We start from the raw sequence: 10239 nt of genomic DNA on the forward strand, positions 1-10239 counted from the left end.
ATGTATGGATGTGAGAGTTGGACTGTGAAGAAAGCTGAGCACTGAAGAATTGATGCTTTTGAGCTGTGGTGTTGGAGAAGACTCCTGTGAGTCACTTGGACTGCAAGAGGTCCAACCAGTCCATCCTAAAGGAGATCAGTCCTGGGTGTTCATTGGAAGGACTGATGTTGAAGCTGAAACTCCAACACTTTGGCTACCTCGTGCGAGTTGACTCATCGGAAAAAACCCTGATGCTGGGAGGGATTGGGGGCAGGAGGGGAAGGGGACGACAGAGGATGAGATGGCTGGATGGCATCACCAACTCGATAGACATGAGTTTGAGTGAACTCTGGGAGTTTGTGATGGACAGGGAGGCTTGGCATGCTGCAGTTCATGGGGTTGCAAAGAGTCGGACACGACTGAGCAACTGAACTGAACTGAACTGAATGGAATCATTTCCCTAATTTCATTTTTAAATTGCTGATTGGAAATATGTAGAAATACAGTTGATACTGATCTTACGTCCTGCAACCTTACTGAACTCGTTTGTTAGTTTTAATAGATTTTTAGTGGGTCCCTTAGGACTTTATACATACAAGATCATGTTATCTGCATAAAGAAGCTTTACTTCTTTCTTTCAGTGGATGACTTTTACTTCTGTTTCTTAATGAAGTGCTCTTGCTTGAACCATCAATAAAATACTGAATAGAAGTGTTGAGAGTAGACATCCACTTAGGGGGAAAGCATTCAGTCTTTTATCACTGAGTATGTTAGCTGTGGAGTTTTCACAGGTGTCATTGATTGGGTATCAGGTTAAGTTCCCTTCTATTCCTAGTCTGTTGTGCTTTTTCTTTGTATGTTTTTTACTAGGAAAGTGGGAGGAGGCATTGAATTTTGTCATATGCTTTTTCCATGTCTACTGAAAATCATGTGATTTTCTATTGATATGGTTCATTAATTGATTTTCTGCTGTTAAAGCAGCCTAGCTGTATTAGTTTTCTAGGGCCACTGTAACAAAATACCACAGGCTGAATGGCTTAAACAACAGAAATTTATTGTCTTACAGTCATGAAGGCCAGAAGTCCAAGACCAAGGTGTTGGTAGAGTAGGTTCCTTCTGAGAGCTGTGAGAAAGAATCCATTTCATTTAGCTTCCTTTAGTTTTTAGTGGTTTTCTGGCAATGTTTGGTGTTGCTTGGTGTATAGAAGAATCACCCCAGTCTTCACTTTCATCTTCTCATGGAATTCTCCCTGTATGTTTGTCTATGTCCAAATTTCTCTCATGAAGACACCAGTCATATTGAATTAGGGCCCACCCGAGTGACCTCATTATAATTTGACTAATTATATCTGCAAGAACTCTATTTCCAAATAAGGTCACATTCTCAGGTGGGTAATGGGGGTTTGAATTCAACATATGAGTTTTAGGGGGACACAACTCAACTCATAACACTTGCATTCCTGGTGTTATTTCAGTTTTTCTTTGTTCTGTCTATAGTATACTGCTCAAGTTAGAGGCTATATATATTGTTTCTGAATGTGAGGATCTAATAACCATCTAGAGTAGAGATCATAAATTAGAGGTACTGAGGGCCCAGTTCCTCATGTAGTTCTGTTTTGTCTGGTTGCAGTCTTGACAAAAATGATAATAATTATTAATTGACAATATTTAAAATTCAAGCAATTTCACCAAAGAAACTGGATTCCTAACATTTCTTTGTTATTAGATCAGAAAATTTTGTAACGAGTATTACCATGTCACTTGGCTGGTGCTATAGTGGCTGTATGCTTTAGACAGTTTACCATAGTTTGTATCATTCCCATTCAATCTACTTTGTTTACTTAATTATTATATTTGTCTGTGAGTATTTAAGAATGTGACTTTTATTTACAACCTCAGGTCATGGTCTTCTCTGAGGCTAAGAAAACCCAAATATATGCCCAGTAATGTTCACAATATCAACGAAAGCAACACTTCCCTTACTGCATTTTAAATGCAGTGACTCTGACTCTTACGAAGACATCAGTCATATTAGATTAGGGCCCATACCAATGATTTAATTATAACTTGACTAATTATATCTGCAACAACTCTATTTCCAAATAAGGAAATCAAAGGCATTTCAACATCAAGAACTTTTTATTTCAGGACTTTTGAACTTGATATTTTATCTCTATTTTTAATCTCATGACATATCCGTGTATTACATCTACTATTTAATAACACCTGCTACCTAATAACTTGGTTTTACTCCTATAAAAATATATAATTTCAAAAATTTCATTACAATTATTGTACAGTAAAATCAAATACAGCTGAGAACCTGCATACAGTAAAAGTAGTTTTAGGGAAAAAAGACTGTTGAATCATGTATATTTGGTAACATTGATAACAAAAAATTGACCCTGAAAAGATTCTTTTTGACCAAAATTTTATAGGAATATAGCATCTTTTTGACAAAATTTTTATGTGTAAGTTTGAGTTTAAAAATAATGGCCAGAAAATAGAAGACAAAATAGCAGGTGGTATTTGATACAGGTATTTAAAAATTGATCAGGAAAATCTTTAATGTAAGGGTTACCAAGAAATAATTTACTCTGATAAAGTAATTTTAGTAAGATATTTAAATGGAAAATGTTAGAAATATTTTAATTGTACTTAACTTTTTTAAGTACATGCTTTTCTGATAATTTTTCATATATCAGATGCCATTTTACATTTAAAATGTTGACCAGGATCAAAATATGCAGTAGGTCAAATGTTTGGACTCCAAACTACAGCATTAAACTGAAGCCAGCCAAGTGAGTGCAGTGTTATCAAAAGGAATTTCAAAAACCTGAAATTGTGTAATAGTCTACCATTTAAGGGCTCTGCAATAATGGTATCTGGTTGACTGAAGCCAGCCAAGTGAGTGCAGTGTTATCAAAAGGAATTTCAAAAACCTGAAATTGTGTAATAGTCTACCATTTAAGGGCTCTGCAATAATGGTATCTGGTTGACTGAAGCCAGCCAAGTGAGTGCAGTGTTATCAAAAGGAATTTCAAAAACCTGAAACTGTGTAGAAAGTGCTCAATCTCTTCATGGTACAACAAGAATGACAATACAATCAGGAGATGGATGTAAGATCATAAATGACATAGGCCAGGAATATTTACTTGAGACTCCTAACAAGCCCATTTCTTGTTTCCCTCACTAAGAGAACCAATCAGGGTCCTCAGGCCTGGAAGATGGAATACATGCCAGCCAACAAAATGTCCATCGCATGGCAGCTACCACAATATGCTCTTGTTACAGCTGGGGAGGTCATGTTCTCTGTCACAGGACTTGAGTTTTCTTATTCTCAGGTAGGTTTTTGCAAGTGGAAAGTGGAGATGGAGCTACTGCTCAGAGGATGGAGTTTTAATCCTGACACTGCCTCACATGGGCTTCCCTGGTGGCTCAGATGGTAAAGAATCTGCCTATAATGCTGCAGGCCCAGGTTCAATCCCTGGGTTGGGAAGATCCCCTGGAGAAGGGATTGGCTACTCACTCCAGTATTCTTGCCTGGAGAATTCCATGGACAGAGGAGCCTGGCAGGATACAGTCATTGGGGTCACAAAGAGTTGGACACAACTGAGCAACCAACACTTTGACTGCCTTAATTAGATATGTGACCATGGCCAAAACCTCTATAGTTTTTGGCTTTAGATTTCTTATGACCCTGAACAGAGTATCAACTTGACTCCCAGGAACATGGCAGGCTGGATCCCTATGCTATTTGGGATCCAGAAAAGGATACTGAAACATTAAGAATAAGGACTATGGAATCAAACTGCCCAAGTTCAAATTTTGGCTGAATATCTATTGTGTAATCTTCAGCAAGTGAATTATCATCTCTCTGATGCTATTTTTGTGTAAAATAAGAATAGTAATAGAAATTATCCCTTAGGGTTGTAATGAAGATTATATGATACAATGAATTAAAATATTCAGTTAAGAGCTCCATCTTGTTGTTACTATGAACATTATTACCATTCCCTGAACCGATGTGATAGCTGAACTTGTGGGGGAAGTTCAAATCTGAAAGTTGGGGTGGGAGAAGTTTTATGGGTAGATGCATGGGATAGGAGGGTGGTATAGGGAATTTCTTTACTCACAGATTTGTGTCTTCTCTAGGCTCCCTCCAGCATGAAGTCTGTACTCCAGGCAGCCTGGTTGTTGACAGTTGCAGTTGGGAATATCATCGTGCTTATTGTGGCACAGTTCAGTGGCCTAGCTCAGGTATGTACCTAAGAGAAACAGGAGCACGTGTCTACCCAAGGATTTCCCTCCATCTTCTTCTGCTGCCCTTCCCCAACCCCTCTGTCTCCCACTCAGCCCTCTGACCTGAGATGAATTAGACACAGATTTTTCCAGGAAAATAGACATGTAAGTTGCAATAATGGCCACATAGGTCCATGTGAGTCAAGAACAGTGAGCCCTGTCTTCTCCTACCAAAGCTCTTCCTAAACTGGTGACCCTGTGTCAATCTGCTCTCCATTCCTCATCCTATAAAGATCCCTTTAGTTTCAGGTTCTCCATATTTTTCTCTTGAATGTATTTCTTCCTACAGTGGGCCGAATTCATTTTGTTTTCCTGCCTCTTGCTGGTGGTCTGCCTGATCTTCTCCATCATGGGATACTACTATGTTCCTTTAAAGCCAGGGGATGTTCAGGGGTCAGCTGATAAGCAGACTCCCCAAATCCAAGGAAACATGATCAACCTGGAAACCAAGAAGACAAAGTTCTAATAGCTCCCTGGACTCTGACCAGACCCCAGTTCCTTACTCTGGTCTTGGCCATCACCATCTTCAAGCATTTTTAACTCCAGCTTGGTTAGAAGAAAAATAGCATCATATCCAAGTTGATCACCTCCACTTTTCTCCCATGATAGAGGCAACTCCAGGACTAGGTTTTTCAGTGCATTACAGGAAGGCCCCTGAAACTCTATGTCTTCCCATCTGTCAGTGAACTCAGTAAACAGTGTGTAGCATTGCTGAAGCTGACCTGCTGTCTCCAAAAACACAAATGTATAATTGAGATTGGTCTCTGTGGTTATCAAAGTTATGTAGGAATTCTTTTATCTGCTATTTAGAACTGATTGTCCAACTCTCTGAAGTGCTGATTCAGGGGCAAAATTGCAGAACTAACAGAGAAATGGCATTTTAATGTTCTTCATTAGCAGTTAATTGTACTGTTTACAAGGACTTCAAGAATTGGTATGTCTGGTGTGATCTGGTCCAGGACCTGCTTTGTCAGCTATCTAGGTCTGATAAGACCTTAGTAAAATTTTCAGTACAGATAGTAGGAGAAAAATTAAATTTTACTGACAAATAGGAGATGATACATCTTTCTGATAATTAGTCTTTTATCTACTAACCCAAATGCCCTTTCTCAGTACTGATAACATCCTTGGAAACCAAATTAAAGAGAATAAACATGGTTCTGGAAAACAGAACAAGTATAAACTGTGGAAGTCCTGATGAGCCAGTCTTCTGGTGTACACTCTTTTTAGGGACTACATTGTTTCAGCCCTAGATCATACCATTCTGTGGACAACTGTATAGAAGACACTAATTATAACTTTCCAACTCTGTCTTTTCAATGTTGTCAGGCAAGGTTTCTCTTATTATCACATTGTCTTGCTTATTGCAACAAGTTTGTAATAACAACAATATTTGGCTCAGCTGGTAAAGAATCTGGCTGCAATGTGGGAGACCTGGGTTCAAGCCCTGAAAGATCCCCTTGAGAAGATAAAGACTACCCACTCCAATTCTGGCCTGGAGAATTCCATGAACTGTATAGTCCATGGGGTCGCAAAGAGTCGGACACAACTGAGGGACTTTCACTTCCATTTTATTAGTACTTCATTTGGCCTCAAAGCAGTGGATCTGTTTTGATAACTTTTACTGTTTTGACAAATTTTAAATGACTTATTTTTTAAAAAAGGTTATCTTAACACTACATTTGAGCTTCTAAAATGGCAATGCCCAATGAAGGCCATGGTTGCATATCAGGATTCTAACAAAATCTGGGGGTTAGAGTGGTAGAACATGACAGGGTTTTGTTTGTTGCTGTGTTGGTGAAAAAAGTTGAGAAATATTACCTTAGACACAATGAATGACTCAGTGGACAGACATGGGAATATCATGACTACTGTGTATTTCTGGAGGAAAAGTTCAAACATTTCCATTGGTTTTGCTCTATTATTCTCATCTAGAACTGTTTTGAGTCAGTCAGACTGTAAACATAACAAAGAAAGTCGTTCCAGTTTCCCAGGCTTTAATACTCTAGTTTCAGTTACCAAGTTTTCAGAAGTACAGAAGTGAAAGCAACACTCCATTTTCAACAGATACCTTAATGTGAACTTGACTGTGCTTCTTCAGAAGATAATATGTTCATTTTTGAAGCAGCTTTAACTCCACCTATTCTATGAACTACTGTCTCAAAAGATATTAACAGTGCTCTGTGAATAAAAGTTTCTATGGTTAAATAAATTTTGGAAATGAAGCATATTCTATCCTCTTCTTAAGACTTGCATATTAAAGATTCTGAGAAATGCTTCAGTAAAGACATAAAACACCTCATTTAGCCTCACATGGTATAGTGTTCTGCAGAACACGGAGTTGGGAAACACTGGCAGGCAATTCTTCCTTGTGCTGAACTAAAAGGTTTTTCTTTGAAACCCCTCACCATTGGTTCTTTCCTTTATGGCTAACAAGAATAAGCATAAACCCCTCTTTTATGCAGCAGACTTTTTCTATTTGGGGAGAATTTTCATGTCACCTCCATTAAGTATTCATTAAGCACATGGAAACTTGGGTTCTGCTAATTTGTATGTAAGTTTTCCCGAATCCTTTTGCTTCCATGGTTTAATTCAATGTAATGGACCTTTTTTTTTTTTTTAACCTGAGAGACATTATATCAGTCATTAAGTATTCATCAAACTGAAGATTTTTCACAACTGTTTTTCCAATTCTGAAAAATATCCTTTGCTTGAAATTCAATGGTAGATAAGAATCCCTCTTAATATGTGTTATCTGAAGCCAAATACATACAACATTCCAGACGAGGTTGGACCAGAAGAACTAGAACCTGTCTTTCTCCCAACAATACACTTCTGTTTTATGCAGCCTTAAGTAACATTAGATGTTTTAGGCAACTATATTACAATATAGGTTTACATTTTAAACACGTGTTGGTTAAACCTCAAAAATTTAGAGTTTTTTAAAATTCATTTTTGAGTTTCATTTATTCCATTCATATAGGTGTTAGGAAAAAAAAGATGAATAATCTGCTATACCTGTGTGCAAGCTTACCTCACTTATCTTGACTGGCTGTCTTAGAGACTGCATGGGGCTTGAGGAAGTCATGAGTATTGAGGAAGAGCAATATGGACAGTACAACAGGACTGGAGTAAGTCAGTCAAGTATGAACAGGTAGAGGATGCCATCCCAGGAAGCTAGGGACCAGATCATGTGGCACTTTGTGGCCATGGTAAGACATTATGATGCTATTCTAAGTCCCATGTGAAACCATTGGAGGTTCAGAACATGGGAGTGACATAATCTGATTCTCTCAGTTCACTGGTTGCTAAGTACAGAATTGTCTGTAAGTAGGAAATATTGTAAACAAAGAGAGTCTAAGTAAAAATGATTGTTATTTGGACAAGGTGGTAGCAGTGGAGGTGGAGAGAAGTGGTTTGACTTGGAATTTATCATTAAGGAAGGACAGACATGAATTGAGTATAGTCTACATACATGATTTGAAAGAGAGAGAAATTCTGACAGATTTGAAGGCTCAAGTAATGAGGATGAATATTGGTGCAATTTTCTGAGACTAGGGAAGACTAGGGTAAAAATTGATTTGGGGTATTAACTAACTAAGAGTTTTGTGCATGTCGAACTTCAGATCCCAATAGGGTATCCAACTGGGGCTGGGTATGTAAACTTGAAAGTCATCAGCTTATAAATGGTATTTAAAGGCATGCCATGGGAGGAGATAGACTAAATGTCATAGAGAATGTTATAATAAATGTTATACAGAAGGGCTTCAAGGAGTACTCCTGGAGTTTCACAACATTAGAGATCTAGAAGAGGAGGATCCAGAAAATTTTGAGAATGGGTGATTTATGAAGTAAAAGGAAAACCAGGAGAGTGTGATTTGATTATACATTCTTCATTACAATTAGATAAAACTAAAATGAAAAAAATTTTTTTTACCTAAAGGAAGCACATGGAAACTTGGGTTCTGCTCATTTCTATGTAAGTTTTCCTGAATCCTTTTGCTTCCATGGTTTAATTCAATGTAATGGACCTTTTTTTTTTTTTTTCTTTTAACCTGAGAGACATTATATCAGAAGCTATGGGAGAACTAAATGGGAATAGAGTCCTTACTCGTAAGGAGCCTGCAGAAGGAAGAGAAGGCATATACATAAATAGCTATCATGTAAATAAAAACCAGTTTAATAAATTAATTTCATTTGTTTAGCAATTTACTTTTCATGTACATTATTTCAGTCCTGTTTACTGAAGACAGAATGTCACCTATGCCAAGGAAATTACAAAATGTTACAAAAATTCATAAGGAGAGTTTACTTCTGGCCACAGGAATTGAGGAAGGATTCATGGAACAGATATCGTTTTAGGCTTCAGTTTGAAGGTGACTAGAATTTGGACATGGAAGTGAGGGATAAGAGAGTATTCCAGGTAGCAAGGTTCCAGCACAAGCAGAGGTTAAGAGGCAGGAAAACACAACATTGGGAAAATGATGAGTAGCCTAATTTGTGTGGAGCAGAGTGTGTGCATAGAAGTAGTGGGAGATAAGGCTGTAGAAGTATATAATATGTTGGAGTCGTCCACATCCATAGACATAAACATTAACACCAATTCTTTGACACCTTTTTAAGTTGCCAAAGATCTCCATTTTATTTTAGCTGGGATAATTCAGTCATCCTCAAATTCAACTATATCTTAAAGCTTCCTTTGGTCATCATTTCCTCTCTGTTTACAGAACTTCTAAGTCATTCATTACTGGTGAGTCTGCTGGTGACAAATTTTCTTAGTTTTTCTTCATTTAAGAATGCCTTTATTTGCTGTTCATTCCTGAAGTATATTTTCCCTATATATAGATGTAAGATTAACAGATTTTTTTTCCAGCACTTTGAAAATGTTGTACTACTTTATTTTTTGTTTCAGGTTAAAAAAAATTTACTATCCAGGGTGCAGACACTGCAGTTATGAGTTTGAGCTGCACAGCCTGGGTAGAATCACTTTGCATAACCAACTTAACATGTCAAAAAAACCTGCTGTCATTTGAACCATTTTTCCATTATAGACAATGTGTCATTTTCTCTGCAACTGCTTTCAAAATTTTTTCTTTTTCTTTTTTTTCTGGCTTTTTGAAGTTTGGTTAATGATGTGTCATGACTTGAATTTTTTATTTTAGTTTATCCTTTTTGTGATTTCCTAATCTTTTTAAATCTGTAGATTATTGTCTTTAATCAAACTTGAAAATTTTTCATCCTTTGACTATTTCTTTCGATAATTTTTCAGCCCTACTCTCTTTCTCCTCTGCTTCTGGGTCTCTCATGACAAAAATGTTAGATTTTTTCTTTCTTGTCTCACATGCCCCTGAGTCTCTGTTCATTTGCTCTTGTTGACAGGATAGCTAAGATTAATCTGTTTTTCAGTTTACTGATTCTTTACTCTGTCATCTCTAGTCTATTGTTGAGCACATCTAGTGAGTTTTGTGTCATTTACTGTAATTTTCAGTTTCATAATTTCTCCTTTATAGCTTTATTTCTTTGCTGATGCTTTCTACTTTTTCATTTGTTTCAAAAATGTGTGTAACTGCTAGTTAAAATATTTTTACAACTGCTGTTTTACAGTCATTGTCAGATAATTCCAACATCTGAATCATCTCATTGTTCAGTTCAGTTCAGTCGCTCAGTAGTGTCCGACTCTTTGCAACCCCATGAACCGCAGCATGCCAGGCCTCCCTGTCCATCACCAATTCCCGGAGTCCACCCAAACCCATGTCCATTGAGTTGGTGATGCCATCCAACCATCTCATCCTCTGTCATCCCCTTCCCCTCCTGCCCTCAATCTTTCCCAGCATCAGGGTCTTTTCAAATGAGTTAGCTCTTCGCATCAGGTGGCCAAAGTATTGAAGTTTCAGCTTCAACATCAGTCCTTCCAATGAACACCCAGGACTGATCTCCTTTAGGATGGACTGGTTGGAT

At 37.5% G+C, this 10239-nt stretch overlaps 1 protein-coding gene across 1 annotated transcript in view; it reads left to right on the top strand.

Annotated features, from left to right (window-relative positions):
• Window positions 1–6506, top strand: part of LOC104984495 (solute carrier family 15 member 2) — a 45336-nt gene extending 38830 nt beyond the window's left edge. The window contains exons 20-22 of the mRNA XM_010834239.1: window positions 3177–3323; window positions 4135–4239; window positions 4571–6506. Coding sequence (XP_010832541.1) covers window positions 3177–3323; window positions 4135–4239; window positions 4571–4747 — 429 coding nt within the window. The 3' untranslated portion in view covers window positions 4748–6506. The remainder of the gene's footprint in view (window positions 1–3176; window positions 3324–4134; window positions 4240–4570) is intronic.
• The last annotated feature ends 3733 nt before the right edge of the window (window positions 6507–10239 follow it).

This window comes from Bison bison, unplaced genomic scaffold, assembly GCF_000754665.1.
Source record: "Bison bison bison isolate TAMUID 2011002044 unplaced genomic scaffold, Bison_UMD1.0 scf7180017864032, whole genome shotgun sequence".
Lineage (NCBI taxonomy): Eukaryota > Metazoa > Chordata > Mammalia > Artiodactyla > Bovidae > Bison > Bison bison.